Source organism: Myxine glutinosa, chromosome 5, assembly GCF_964187855.1.
Source record: "Myxine glutinosa chromosome 5, kmMyxGlut1.1, whole genome shotgun sequence".
Lineage (NCBI taxonomy): Eukaryota > Metazoa > Chordata > Myxini > Myxiniformes > Myxinidae > Myxine > Myxine glutinosa.
Window position 1 is genome coordinate 103448867 of NC_136265.1, and position 15216 is coordinate 103464082.

The 15216-nt window shown below is 44.5% G+C and overlaps 1 protein-coding gene across 1 annotated transcript in view; it reads left to right on the plus strand.

Moving 5' to 3' along the window:
* The window catches only part of LOC137427311 (uncharacterized), an 88706-nt gene that overhangs the window by 31193 nt on the left and 42297 nt on the right, over nt 1–15216 (plus strand). The window contains 3 exon segments of the mRNA XM_078777396.1: nt 76–550; nt 3509–3736; nt 15056–15208. Coding sequence (XP_078633522.1) covers nt 76–550; nt 3509–3736; nt 15056–15208 — 856 coding nt within the window.

Sequence of the window (15216 nt, forward strand, 5' to 3'; positions counted from 1 at the left end):
TGGATGTTCCACGGGTTTCGGCTAGTTTTATAATAAAAGGTTTCAAAACTTATACATCTGATGTTCTATTTGCAGATTCAATCCATCGTTATGTCAGGACGCAAAGGTGGCTGGGAGCGAGCTCAGGAGTTGAAGAAAAAGAAGCATAAGGATGATCAACTACTCAAGACGACTCATAAATTGACATCGTTTTTCCATGTGGTGGAGAAAGATGCTGGTGTTGGTGGTGATGATGATATAGATTCAACTAAGGACTCCCCTTCAACATCCCCAGCAGTTGATCCTGTCGAAGACAGGCCGGCCGACGATGGTGACACAGACACTCGGGGCGAAGGTGCTTCAGTATCGACTCCACTGATTCCCAACGATGTCGGGTCGTTTGGTAACATCACAGACAAACTGCACCATGTGTGCATCAGCTTGGGCACTGACCATTTTCGGAACTTGCATGACAGTTATCCAGAAACGAAAAGCGAATACTCTGGGGTGAGTCGCTTTCTTAATGCCAGTGCCTTCAAACTGGTTTTGCCAAATGGGGAGGTAGCTGATCGTAGTCAGGTTCACTATGTCAATAAATTATATTTCGTTCAAAATCATGGTAGATTAGCAAACCTATACATTTTTGGAAAGGTTATAGCATAAGGAAACTAAAAATCAATGTTTACATTTGGAGAGATACCTGTATGGCGGCCATTTAGGATTTTCAAAATGGCCACTGTAAAATACATATTTTGTTCTATTTCTGCCTCTAATTACCCTAAAAACTTTTTAAAATATACTAAACCTATATTTTCAGGGACAAGGAATCCAATGAAAGTATCAAATTAGTGCTATGGGGAATGGTAAGACACGAATCAAAGGTTTTGAATTGCAAAATACTGTCTTTATATTCGCGATAAGTTGCATAATCAAATACATGTTATCATTTTGTACAGGCAGTTAATAACATCAAAATGTGTCACAATAATTCATATCACCAAACATACACAGGCAGTCAGCAAAATCATATATACACATGCAGTCAGTATAACTTCACATCTACACAGGCAGTCAATGACAAAATATACACAGGCAGTCAATGGCATCAAACATACACGATTACAGAATATGCCATTTAGAGTTCGTCATCACTGTCCTGTGTGTCGTATCCGACAATATAGTCCGCATCGTTTTCACAGTCCGTTCCACACAAGCAAAGGTCGGTCAAATTGATTGGCAAATCGAATTGGTCGAATGGTCGATCGAATCGAATTCGATGAATCGAATCGATCGAATTGGTCGAATGGTCGAATGGTCGATCGAAGCGATTGGTCGAATGGTCGAATTGGTCGAATGGTCGATCAAAGCGAATGGTCGAATGGTCGATCGAATCGAATCGAATCGATCGAATTGGTCGAATGGTCGATCGAAACGATTGGTCGAATGGTCGAATTGGTCGAATGGAATTGGTCGGAATTGGCAAATGTAAACATTGATTTTCAGATTTTCCATGTAATAACGTTTCCAAAAATGTATAGGTTTGCTAATCTACCATGATTTTGAACGAAAAAACATAGTGAACCTGACTATCGTGATTGGCTTGTTTATTCTCCTGCCAAAACTTGCGTTTTCTGTTTTCCATGCACTCTGTTGTCCTCCGACAGAGGTGCACAGCCTTCTGGCTCGGGATTTACTGATTGGAAGAATTCGGCTCAGTACTTGAGGGCCCATGAAATCAGCCCAAAGCACATAGAATCAGTTCTAACATTTTGTCAGCGGAGTGCTGATGCCGGTCGAGTTGATGAGCAATTGCATCAAAACATGCTGGAGCAGCGCAGCTTTTGGAAAAATGTGTTGCCACAATTACTTTTCTTTGCGAGAGGGGTCAGTCATTTCGAGGTAGTAACGAAATTGTCGGCTCCAGCAGCAGTCCAATGGACTAAACTAGTATGAAAGTACAGTAGTTTCTTTTCACATTAAATATTTGTCTTTTTTTGTATTAAACATTTTGTTCATGAATCAGGTCATCTTTTGTCTGGGGTCCATTTCCATGAGCCCGAGATCTAATTTAAATTGTTCAGGCCGTTCTCTAAAATTTCAAAATGTGCCTTCGGGCCAGCCGAGGCTTAATCCGGCACTGCAGGATACGGGAAGGCTTATCGCATTGCTGTGCTGGGGTTTGTGCAACAAGGTTTGCGGAGTTGACATAATTTGCCTCGACCTAATTTTAAGGTCATGACCCAAATTGTAAGGTCATGACCCAATTTCATACATTTTTACATTTTTCACCGTAACTCGATTAAGGTTTGTCAATTTCTGCTGGAATAAAACACTCATCCCCTCGTTCACACTCCACACTTATTATGTGGACACACACTAATGGAGGTGGATACTTTTGACACCTGGAAAGGATCTCTCGAACCCCCCTCCCCCTCCCCCACCCCCCACGTGTGGATACAGCAGCCAACAACACCAACAACACCAACAACTTACACGCACCGAGCGATTCGTATTTCGAGGGGAGCTGTTCTGGTGAGCCGTGTGTTGGTTTGTCTCCGTCAATTTATTACGTACTTCTGATGGTGGAGGTAGGGCTGGGACGAAGAAGATGCGTGTAGGGCCACGTGACATCATATCTTGGTGATTCACTTGCGCCATATTTTTCTTCTTCCCGACATAGTTTGATTCATTCCCGCCGTATTTTCGTACATAATAAATAAATGGCCACCATCGTTTTTTTTTGTTTTTTTTAAACAAAACCCGGAATGTTTTAAATGAAATGTTCTATCTGTGCCGAATCTGCGGCTTCGAAATTTTGAAGGAAACCTGAATAATTGTTTGGTGCACGCTGGCCGACACGGTGTTGTTGGACTGCATTGAACTAACTGTAAGGTACTGTACTTTATTGTGAGGTACTGCACTGTGCTGTGAAGTACTGTACTACACTGTGAGGTACTGTACTGCACTTAGAAGTACTGTCCTACACTGTGAGGTACTGTACTGCACTTAGAAGTACTGTACTGCACTGTGAGGTACTGCACTGTGCTGTGAAGTACTATACTACACTGTGAGGTACTGCACTTAGAAGTACTGTACTACACTGTGAGGTACTGTACTGCACTTAGAAGTACTGTACTGCACTGTGAGGTACTGCACTGTGCTGTGAAGTACTATACTACACTGTGAGGTACTGCACTTAGAAGTACTGTACTACACTGTGAGGTACTGTACTGCACTTAGAAATAGAAGTACTGTACTGCACTGTGAGGTACTGCACTGCACTGTGAGGTACTGCACTACACTGTGAGGTACTGTACTACACTGTGAGGTACTGTACTGCACTGCGAGGTACTTTGTTGTGAAGAACTGTACTGTGTTGTACTGTACTATGTTGTACTGTACTGAGAGGTACTGTGAGGTGCTGTACTGCACTGTGAGGTACTGTACTATACTGTGAAGGTACGGTGTTGTGAAGTACTGTACTGTGTTGTACTGTACTATGTTGTATTGTACTGTACTGCACTGTGAGTTACTATACTGTGGGGTATTGCACCGTACCGTATTGTACTCTACCGTACTGCACTGTACTATACTGCACTGTACGTCATGAAGCGACATCTCTCCGGTGAGGAACACAGAGCGAACCCCCCGGGATCCCCGATCTGCTCCGATGGAGGAAACGCGCTCATTCCGGGAGCTTGTGATGGGGTCCACGGGTCGAGGGTCGGTCCATCCGAGGACATGGAGTTGGGACCCGGTACGTGACCTTCCTATTTATCCTCGAGTTATGTTTACTTTGCTCTTCTGGAACTCGTACGGTAATGAGATCCGTGCTGTGCAATATTTTAGTAAAATTAAGCTACTTTGTCTGAAACATTATCGTTTTATTATGGAACGAAATGGAACGCAAATGTGCACTCACCTCAAAGTAGAACGGTCTTGGGAGAGAGCACACCTCCGCCAGGTGAACGATTTACGTTTTTCTTCCACTGATAGTGATAGGTCGGATCTGGATCTGGATTTGAACTTGAACCAAAATCGAATCGGCTTGTTCTTGTCACCATCCCAACTCATCCACCTCGTTTTGTCATAAGTCACCCACAACCTTTTGAGATATGATGGTATATGTCGTTTTGTCATGTCACCCACAACTTTTTCAGATATGATGCTATATGTCGTTTTGTCATGTCACCCACAACTTTTTCAAATATGATGCTATATATTGGTTTGTCATAAGTCACCCACAACTTTTTGAGATATGATGCTATATGTCGTTTTGTCATGTCACCCACAACTTTTTCAGATATGATGCTATATATCGTTTTGTCATAAGTCACCCACAACTTTTTCAGATATGATGCTATATATCGTTTTTGGCCCCATCTATCACTCAATGGTGTCGCTTAAAAAAAAACAAATTAATTTCTCATATCCAGATCCGGATCTTCACCAAAATCGAATCATTTTGTCCTTGTCACATGTCCAACCTGTTTGCCAAACCTCGGCGGGATATCCGTCCACAGCATCCGATAACATCCCCCACAAACAATGTGCAGAGTATTCACCCCTCTTGCAGCTACCCACAATGCTCGCATTCCTACATATACAGACTGTGTCCTGGATCTCGATCATTCTTCTCGTCCCGTTGCTTAGACCTGCATTTTTGACTCTCGCTCTGCTCATCATTTAATCATGGCTCCCAAGCACAAGACCAGTGCCGGAGATGCGTCGACTACCAAGAGGCAGAAGAAAGTGATGAGCCTGAGCTAGAAAGTGGAGCTGCTCGACCGGCTTTCGAGAGGAGAGAGTGCGGCCTCTGTGGGCAGCCATTATGGCGTCAACGAATCCACCATTTGCTACATATGTAAGAAGGAGAAGACTATTCGTGAGAGAGTTTCAGCGAGCGCTGCATTGAGTACGGAGGTGGTCACCCATGTCCGGAATGTCCACATGGAAAGGATGGAGAAGACTCTCAGCATATGGATCGAGGACAATATGCAGACGAGGAACTTCATGCTGAAACCCATAATGCAGAACCGTTCTCTAAACCCGCTCACCAAGGAAGAGTTGGAGGCCATTCCAAAGGTTTTTGAGGGGGAGGAGGTGGGCAATGATGAGGAAGAGGTGCAGAGGTCCAACCTCACAATCCAGTTCCTGGGGGAGGTGCTGCTGGACATGTGGGCGATTGCGGACAAGTTGCAAGATGCTGACCCAGTCATGGAGAGGTCCACAAGTTCAAGAGGGGCTTGGATGATGTGCTGCTCCCGTACAAAGAGCTGCATCAAAACCTGCGGCAATCTGCCAGGCAGCTCCCCATCACCCATTTCTTCAGCCCTGCTCCCTCCACCTCAAGACCACCAACACCCTCTCCTGCCACCCTCTCAGTGTCCTCAACCAGCATTTTCACCAGTGTCCTCATCTTCTCCTAACTCTCCTGCCTCTCCTGCCTCTCCTGCCTCTTCTGCCTCTCCTTTAGTGCATGATTTTGCAGCACCATCATTTGGATCACCCTCAAAGTTCGAAGAATTCATCGGATTTTAATTCATCACCATCATCATCATCATTTGAAAGTTGTGTGTGTTTGTAAAATAAAATTTTTAAATAGTACATGATGGTGTTGTGTTTTTTTTTTAGTTTCACGGTACGGTATGGTTAAGCACTTTAACAAAACCCTAAGCGCATTTCTTCAATAAATTGGGAATGGTACCTGGTGTTGTCGTTTTATTTTATTTTTTTTACGCATTTTTTTATGAAACTAATCATGTGCATTTGTGGTCGAAAATATTTTAAACATTAAAATTCTTCCTCTTTAAATCAGGAACCACCATGAACCTATAACCTATCCCCCTTTTCCCCATTGAAACAATGCCACGGCATACATTCGTGGGATTTTCATCGACCTTTGTGGACTATCGTCGACATTCTCGGGATTTGCCTCACCACTCGCGGATTTTGCCTCGCCATTCGCGGTTTGGTCCTCTCTCTCTATTCACAGATTTTCGCCACTCGGGAACCTATCCCCCCTTTTTCCATTGAAACAATGCCTCGCCATTCGCGGTTTCGCAATTCGCGGGATTTTCAAGGAGCACATCCCCCCGAAATAGCGGGGTACGACGGTACTGATTCCAGGGTGTACACGGTACTTTATAATTGTGTAAATTAGATATTTTGTATTTCATTTTCAATGAATTTGTAAAAAAAATTCTCAAAATATGTATTCACTTTGTCATTTTGGAGTATTTTGTGTAGATCGGTGAGAATTTTTTTTATATGTAATCCATTTTAAATTCAGGTTGTACCATAACAAACGTGAAAAAGTCAAGGAGTCTGAATACTTTCTGAAGGGACTTTATATATTCTGTCAAATCATTTAACCTCACGAAGTCATTTGCATCTGTAGAACTCAGATAATTAATTAATTAATACACATTGCTCATATCAATCTTGAGTTATAATATTTTTTGTGTATAGTGAATCGAGGCTCGTGAAAGAGCTGACATTTACTTCACAAACAAATCAACCAGACAAACAAAATATATAAAAAGAGGGAGCGGAAGACAAGAGAAGGGGAAGCACACAAACACTTGAGAGCACACAACATTTAAGAGCAGGGAGATGTGTGGGAGGGAGAGGGCTTGGGGGGAGGAGGCGTCGGAAGGGGGGTGGGAGAAGTATAAAACACAAGGACACTAAGGACTTCCAGGACAGAAGTTGGTATTTCAAAAAAGTGGAATTTGGGTGAAATTAGCGGGGATAGAAAAGATCAAGGTTTTGGATGGGGGAAGATAAGAGATGGTGGTGAACAGCTGTTTTAAAGACCTGGAGGGTGGAGTGGGATTGAAGAGAGTGAGGGAGTTTGTTCCAGAGGCGGGAGAAAAGAGGAATGAAGGAGTGAAGGTGAGCAGAGAGTCTTGATTTTGGCAGTTTAACCATAAGAGGGTTGCAGGCAGATCTTGTGCGACCTGCAGGAATATTTGCGGGACAGAGCCCAGAGAGAGCTGGGGGGGCAAGGCCAGAGAGGAGTCAGTAGAAGATGGAAAGACCACCAACCTGCCTGCGGTGAGTGAGTGAGAGGCCCTTGGAGTTAGCTTCATCGCGGGAGATTCCAATGATTCTGAATGCTTTGGTTTCAACAGCGTGGAGACGAGCCAGGTGTGAGGCAGGAGCGCCAGCCCAGAGGGGAGAGCAGTATTCCATCGAGCTGCGGATGAAAGCCTTGTATGTGGTGAGGAGCTCAGGTGTGCCAAGGAAGGACTTCGCACGACGGAGGATGCCCAGTCGGCGACTTGCTTTGGAGGCCAGATTTGAAATGTGGTTTTCCCAGGAAAGATCATGGCAGATAGTGAGACCCAAAAGCTTGAGTGACAGAACTTCTTGGTTAGGATTATTCAGAAAGTGGATGGGAGGGTTGTCCAGTCGGTCTTTTCGGAGAGACATCGTAAGAGTGTGAGATTTGTCAGGATTGAAAGACATGTTCCACTTGTTTGCCCAGTCTGTGATTTTGTCCAGTCTGCAGAGAGTGAGGAGGCTGCAGACTGCCGATCTGAGGGATGAAGAATGGAGCGACAGAGAGTAGAGTCATCAGCAAAGAGATAGAGAGGATTTTCAAGAGAGTCAGAGAGATCATTGATGAAGACCAGATAAAGCACAGGGCCCAGAACACTGCCTTAGGGAACTCCAGCCTGAACAGGAAGAGGAGATGAGAGAAACCCATTCAGGGCCACACGTTGACTACGACTAGAGAGGAAGTCCGCCAGCCATGCGTGGAGATTTCCATGGATACCAAAAGAGGAGAGTTTGGTGAGCAGAGCGGGGTGCCAGACCGTATCGCAGGCACGTGATATGTCAAGGGAGACAGCTCTAATTTCCTGTTTGGCATTGAGGACCTCCATCCATTGTTGAGAAAGCAGAAGCAGCATGTCCAGAGGGGAGTGACCAGGTCTGAAACCAAATTGATGATCAGAGATCAAGCCATTGGCGAAGGGGAAAGATTTCATATCTGAAGCAATGATGGATTCCATGACTTTGCTGATAATTGGGAGAAGGCTGATTGGTCTGTAGTTGCTGGGATCTGTTTTTGCACCTTTTTTGTGCAAAGCGGTGATGTTGGCAGATTTCCAAGCAGATGGCAGATGACCTTGAGCAAAAGAGAGGGTGAAGAGAACAGAGAGAGGGAGTGAAAGAGCGGAAGAACAGGATTTTAGACCCGTGGGCTGATGCCGTCAGGTCCAGTTGCAGAATCAGAGTCGAGGGTTGACAGAAACTTTTCCACCTTGTCAGGAGGAAAGGACACAGAGTCCAGGAGCAGCTGGGTACGACTGGGTACGGTGGGTACAGAGAGGGATGGGTTTGGGGCACAAGATTTAGAGGCAAACACAGAGTTTTAACACATATATACACAGATTTTACAAACACACAGATATATTTATATTGTTCAGCCTGTACTTTCGTATAATGAATTGACAAATCAAAATCCAGCTCTTCGGATACACCAAAGGTAGAACCATCTTTTCTGACACGTCATTTATATTAGATTAAAATTATATTGTAAAAATTTTGATTATTGTTGAATTGAAATAATGAATACAAACATAATTGACCACAACATTTACAGACTTGGCATTTAATGTGGAATATTTTTTTGTGGGGGTGAACTTACTTTTCAAGACGAGATAGAACCAAAAGTTCATTGGAATTATGTTGAAATTATTCTAGATTTTGTTAATGTGACCTTTAAAAGAAACAAAAACCACATTTGACATTTTGAAGCAAATAAATTGATCCTTGAAAGTGATGTAAACTGATATTGAACTCAATTCACGGACAGTACTGTGTTAAACTTCTGTACGTTTTCCAGAAGTATCTCTTTATTTTGCACATTAGCCAAAAAAAATTTCAACAAAAACAAAAGCTAAATTATGACTGGGATTACAGACAGTAAAATTACAGTTCAGTACTTCGTGTAACCCCCACGAGCATTCAGGAGAGCACGTACATGGCGAGGCATGCTGTTCACGAGATTTGCCAAGGTTTGGACAGGAATCGCTTGCCATGCAGTGACAATAGTCTGCTGCAATTCACGCACAGAGGTCGGCTGCTGGTCCAAGTTGTCGATTTGACGCGTTAATTCTGCCCACAAGTTCTCTATCGGATTCATATCCGGGGACATGGCAGGCCACTCCATATGCTCTACACCACGGTCAGCAAGAAAGTGTTGGATCATGCGAGCACGATGAGGCCGTGCATTGTCATCTTGGAAGACAAAGTTTCCTCGAAAGGCTGCACGAGCAAATGGAAGCAATGTTTCTTACAGAATGGCCCTGTACTTGAACTGGTTCAGGTTTCCATTCAGAACAACCAGGTCAGTTTTGCCCCCCTGCATGAAAAGCAGCCCAAACGGTCACCCCACCACCTCCAGCTTGGACTCTTGGCACTATACAATCTTCATTGTAGGCTTCATGCACTTGTCTGCGCACTCGGACGTGGCCATCTTGACGATAGACCAGAAATCTAGACTCGTCACTGAAGGTCACATGAATCCAGTGTCCTGGCTGCCATTGACGGTGCTCTCTGGCCCACTGCAATCGGCGCTGGCTGTGTTGTCTGGTCAGGCGTGGCTTTCTCAGGGGACGCCTGGCACGATAGCCTGCTTGAACCAGTCGTTGGTTGACTAGCCTTCTGGATACAGGCACATTTGTCAGTTGCTGCCACTCAGCCCTAAGCCGATTAGCTGACTTGGTACGGCCATTGCAGACTAACCGGTGCAGCTGGCGATCATCTCTCCTTGTGGTTCTGCGTGGACGCCCTGGCCTCGGTATTGGAGTAGGGACACCCCTCTGAGCATTTCGTTTCAGGATCTTTGACACCTGACCTTGAGTGATGCCATACTGCCGAGCAATAGCACGCTGTTTTATGCCAGAATTTCGTAAAGCCACCACTCCATGACAAACAGCATTGTCAAGTTGACGGACCATCTCCAGAGGAAGCGGCAATAACTTTTGTCGATGTACAGCAGTTGTTTTCCACTAATACAGAACGCAACAACCCTTATATACCCGATTGTGAAGCCAATCGCCAAATGTACCTGTCCTTGCATTTTGTCACGCCACCTGTGATATAATCCTGTTATTGACTTCTTGCTGCGAAAGACAATCAGTGACATGTTCTTTCAACAAAGACATCACCGAAGGGTAAAAGAAACTCACCAGATTGATATACTGAGTTCAGAAAGTAAACCCAAGTCAAGAAAAAAAATAATAATCCATACTAAATGCCAAGTCTGTAGAATTGAAGTCTTGGACTTAAAATGTTTGATAAACACCATTCTGCAAGGGGAGGAGGGAGGGGAGGGGGGAGGGTGAGGGGGGTGGGAGGGGGAGGGGCGAGGGGGGGAGCGGAGGGGGAGGGGGAGGGGAGGGGGGAGGGGAGAAGGGGTAGGGTGGAAGGGGGAGGGAGGGCGAGGACGGAGGGGGAAGGGAGGGGGGAGGGGGAAGGGGAGGGCCAGTCAACAATGACGTTGCAGTTCTCATGGTCGGAGAGCAGCACAACAATCGCGACATCGTCCTGCATCTTCGCAAGAGCACGAAGCGGATTTTGGAGACTCACCGATCCTGTGACCCACGCCCTCCAGTACCGGCGTTGCCGGGCGGGGGAAAGGAGACCCGCACATTCCCAACCCGTACATTCGCCCTCTCGACTCAAGCTAGTATTCGATTCGTATTCAAAATCGAAAGGGGAAAGGGGAAATCCTTCGTATTCGAATTCGTAAACACGAAATATGAATTAAAATTTAATTCATATCGCACAAAATCGACACAAAACACGATCGCATAAAGGTGAAAAAACGCAATGGCTTTTCGCCCTGAATTACGTGCAAACGTGTGACGTGTGACGGGATGGAACATCACGTGATCGCTCTGAGCGAATCAGCGAGCTGCTCGCACTGGCTGAGATTAGCGGGTACTTCACTGAAATGCACTGAGGTAAATATGAATAAAAAATATGGATCTCGTCAAATATTGTCTCGGCCATGTTCGTCCCAGGCTCAATGGCCATGTCTATGCCAAATATCAAGCACGTGAGCCTCTCCGTTTCGGAGTCTATCGGTAACATTACACACACACACACACACACACACACACAAACTGTGTTTTATATATATAGATTTCTTCAACATAGGTTTTGTCATTTTTATTTTTCACGAGCCAGTATCGTTCAAGGGTTTCACATGTTTTTTTTGGAAGCAAAACATCAATTCTTACATCTCCTTCTGTCTGAATTGTATTAATGTTACCCCCCAATACATAATTTTAGTTAATTAAGATTGAATTGATTAACATATACCCAAACTTGGCACTTGATGGTGATAAGTGCCACAAGAGAATAAGATAAAACACAAACAAATATTTATTGGCTCTCTTTACGAGTTTAAAAACCAAAGATGCCAAGTTGCTAGTATGGGGTTGAGGTGGAATATGATATACTATATAAGAAAGCCGTTGGTCTGTCTGTCTCAGTCTGTGTCTGTGAAACAATATAACAAATATCATGAAACATTTACATTTTGTAGTCCATTGTATAATTTAAATAAACATAAATGCAAATTTTGCTTGTGGAAAAAGTAAGTCCCCTTTCTTCCCTCCCTCCTCCCCTCCTCCCCTTTCTTTCTTGGGAAAACCACATTTCCAAGCTGGCCTGCAAAGCCAGTTGCCGACTGGGCATCCTCCGTCGTGCGAAGTCCTTCCTAGGCACACCTGAGCTCCTCACCACATACAAGGCTTTCATCCGCAGCTCAATGGAATACTGTTCTCCCCTATGGGCCGGTGCTCTTGCCTCACACCTAGCTCGGCTTCACGCTGTTGAAACCAAAGCTTTCAGAATCATTGGAATCTCCCGCGATGAAGCTATCTCTGAGGGCCTTTCACTCACTCACCGCAGGCAGGTAGGTGGTCTTTCTGTCTTCTACCGACTCCTCTCCAGCCTTGCTCCCCCAGCTCTCTCTGTGCTCTGTCCCCCAAATATTCCTACAGGTCGCACAAGATCTGCCAGCAAGCCTCTGATGGTTAAACTGCCAAAATCTCGGCTCTCTGCTCACCTTCACTCCTTCATTCCTCTTTTCTCCCGCCTCTGGAACAAACTCCCACACTCCCTTCAATCCCACTCCTCCCTCCAGGTCTTTAAAACAGCTGTTCACCACCATCTCTTATCTTCCCCCATCCAAAACCTTGATCTTTTCTACCCCCACTAATTCACCCCAGATCCACCTTGTTTGTAATTCCAACTTCTTTCCTGGTCGTCCTGGCAGTGTCCATATGTTTTATGCCTCTCCCACCCCCTTTCCCATGCCTCCCCCCCAAAGCCCTCTCCCTCCCACAGATCTCTCGATGTCTCCATGTCTCTCGGTTCCTGCTCTCAAATGTTGTGTTTGTGTCCTTCCCCCTCTCTCCCCATCTTGTCTACCGCTCCCGATGCTTTTTGTTTTATGTGTCGGTTTGTCTTTCTGTGTGATTAATGTTCACTCTTTCACGAGCCTCGATCTTGTATACAAAAAAAAAAAAAAAAATTAAAACAAAATTTTAAAAAAGTACACCCTTGGCTCTAATAGGCGGTATTGCCCCCTTTGGCAGAAACAACCTCAAGTCGGCGTTTCTTATAACTGTCTACAAGTCTCTGATATCGACTGGGAGAAATTTTTGGCCACTCCTCCATGCAGAATTCTTTCAGCTGTGCGATGTTTGAGGGGTTTCTTGCATGCACAGCTCGTTTCAAATCCCCCCACAACATCTCGATGGGATTTAGATCCGTGCTTTGACTTGGCCATTCCAGAACCCTCCATTTCTTTCTTTTCAGCCATTCCTTGGTAGATTTACTGGTATGTTTAGGGTCATTGTCATGTTGCAAGGTCCACCTTCGGTTGAGCTTCAACTTTCCGACAGATGCCCTACATTATCCTCAAGCACCCTCTGGTACAATGAAGAATTCATAGTGGATTATATGATGGTGAGCTGCCCAGGCCCTGATGCAGCAAAGCTGCCCCAAACCATAATATTTCCACCACCATGCTTTACAGTTGGTATGAGGTTCTTGTGGTCAAATGCTGTCTTTGGTTTTCGCCAAACATGTCTTCTGGTATTGTGGCCAAATAGCTCTACCTTTGACTCATCTGTCCAGAGCACATTGTTCCAGAAGTGCTGGTCTTTGCCTCGGTGTTCATTGGCAAACTTTAGTCTTGCCCTGATGTTCTTTCTGGACAGCAAAGGTTTCCTCCTGGCACACCTCCCATGTAGATCAAATTTGTGCAGCCTCTTTCTAATGGTAGACTCGTGCACTTTGACATCAACAGTGGCAAGAGCTACCTGTCGGTCCTGTGATGACATTCTGGGATTCTTAGAGACTTCTTTCAGCATCTTGCGGTCTGCTCTCGGGCTGAACTTGCTGGGGCGGCCTGGCCTGAACAAGTTGGCAGTTGTTTGGAATCTTCTCCACTTGTAGATGATCTTCCGGACAGTCGAATTATTGATTTCAAATTGTTTGGAGATCTTTTTAAATCCCTTCCCAGGCTCGTAGGCATCTATTACCTTCTTTCTGAAGGCCTCAGAGAGCTCTTTTGATCTAGGAATGGTGACGCCACACATTTCAACAACAAAGAGCAAACCAAACTAAATGTCTGAGGTTTAAATAAGACAGGTACCTCCAAGATCCTCTCTAACGATGTTCTAATCATTTGCACCTGAGCTGGTGCACCTGATTCTAATTTTAGGTATTTGAAGTAGTGGTAAATGTAGGGGAGTACTTACTTTTTCCGCATGCGAAATTTGCATTTATGTTTATTTAAATTATACAATGAACTACAAAATGTAAATGTTTCATGATATTTGTTATATTATATCACCTTTATCTATCAATATTGTTGAAATGAAGATCAAATAGCTGTATGTTGAAATATGTTGAAAAAGTCAAAACTTTACATGGGGTGTGCTTACTTTTTCACGTGACTGTGTATATATATTTTTTGAATTTTTTGAATTTTTTTTGGGGGGGATTAAAAAAAAAATCTCTTTTGTGCCTAAGCCTTTTTGATTAATGACAGTTATATACAAGTACACATTCGCATAAATAAATACAGAACAATTCGCAAACATTTTAACACAAATGAATCAAACAATTCCGGAAGTGTACGAAGTTGGTGGGAAGACTTCTTCTTCTGCCTCTTCCTATTTTATAGATTGTTATTTACAGTATTTATTATTTATTATTACTGATTTGACATTTGTGATGGATTCTGATTTGGATGTAATTGCTTTTCCATTATATTTGCCCTCATTTCAAATATGTTGATGTTTCTTTTTCACTTGAGCAACGCCGGGTACTCCAGTTATAAACACTTTTATACTTTACTCGGGGTACAAATACAACTTTGTCTGGGGGGTAACATAAGCTATGTGGCCGTGGCCTCATGCGGGATGTGGGGGACCGGGAGAGGGGCGTAAATTCTCTATGTAAATGTGTACCGTGTAGCCAAAACCTGGTGACGGTGGCAGAGGGTATTATAATTTCCTTTTTTTACCTTCGTCCACTGAGGTTATGAAGCACTCTTTGCAGGGGAAAATTTTTCCTCCTTCCCGACCCCCCCCCACCCCTCTCCCCAAAAACGGATGGGCCTGTCAAAGCCACCCCCCCCCCCCCCAAAAAAAGATGTAGTATATCTTTCCCCTCCCTCTCCACTCACCTCTCGCACACCTCCCCCTTCCACGCCCCCTACTCCCTTCCCCACCCCTCCCTCTCCTGCCTCCTCCCTCCCACTCCCCTCCCCCCAGCCCGGCAACGCCAGGTACTCCCGCTAGTACACAATAAAGACGTGAGTGTGTGTCCCAACAACGAGTGAGTAGTAGGGAAATGTTGGTTTTAGGATAAAAGCCTGACGGGGAGCTAACATGAGTGAGCGACAGTGAACAACAGAGTGTGTCTGTCGAGTGGTTGGTCCTAGAACCAACATTTCCCTACTCTTCAGATGCCCTCTGGAGTTAAAAAAATATATAATAATTAAAGAAAAAAACAATGTCCGCATGGGTTGCAGGAAGAGCTCATCTGGTGAAGTCAGAAACTTTCCAAAGAAACTTTCTTCAGACTTCCCAGGATACGTTAAGCATACATCCCTGGGTACATGTAAAGCAGGAACCGTGTGATTCACCTTCCAAGAATTCCAGCAAAGTTGCTCATCTGATCGAAGGTAAGCCG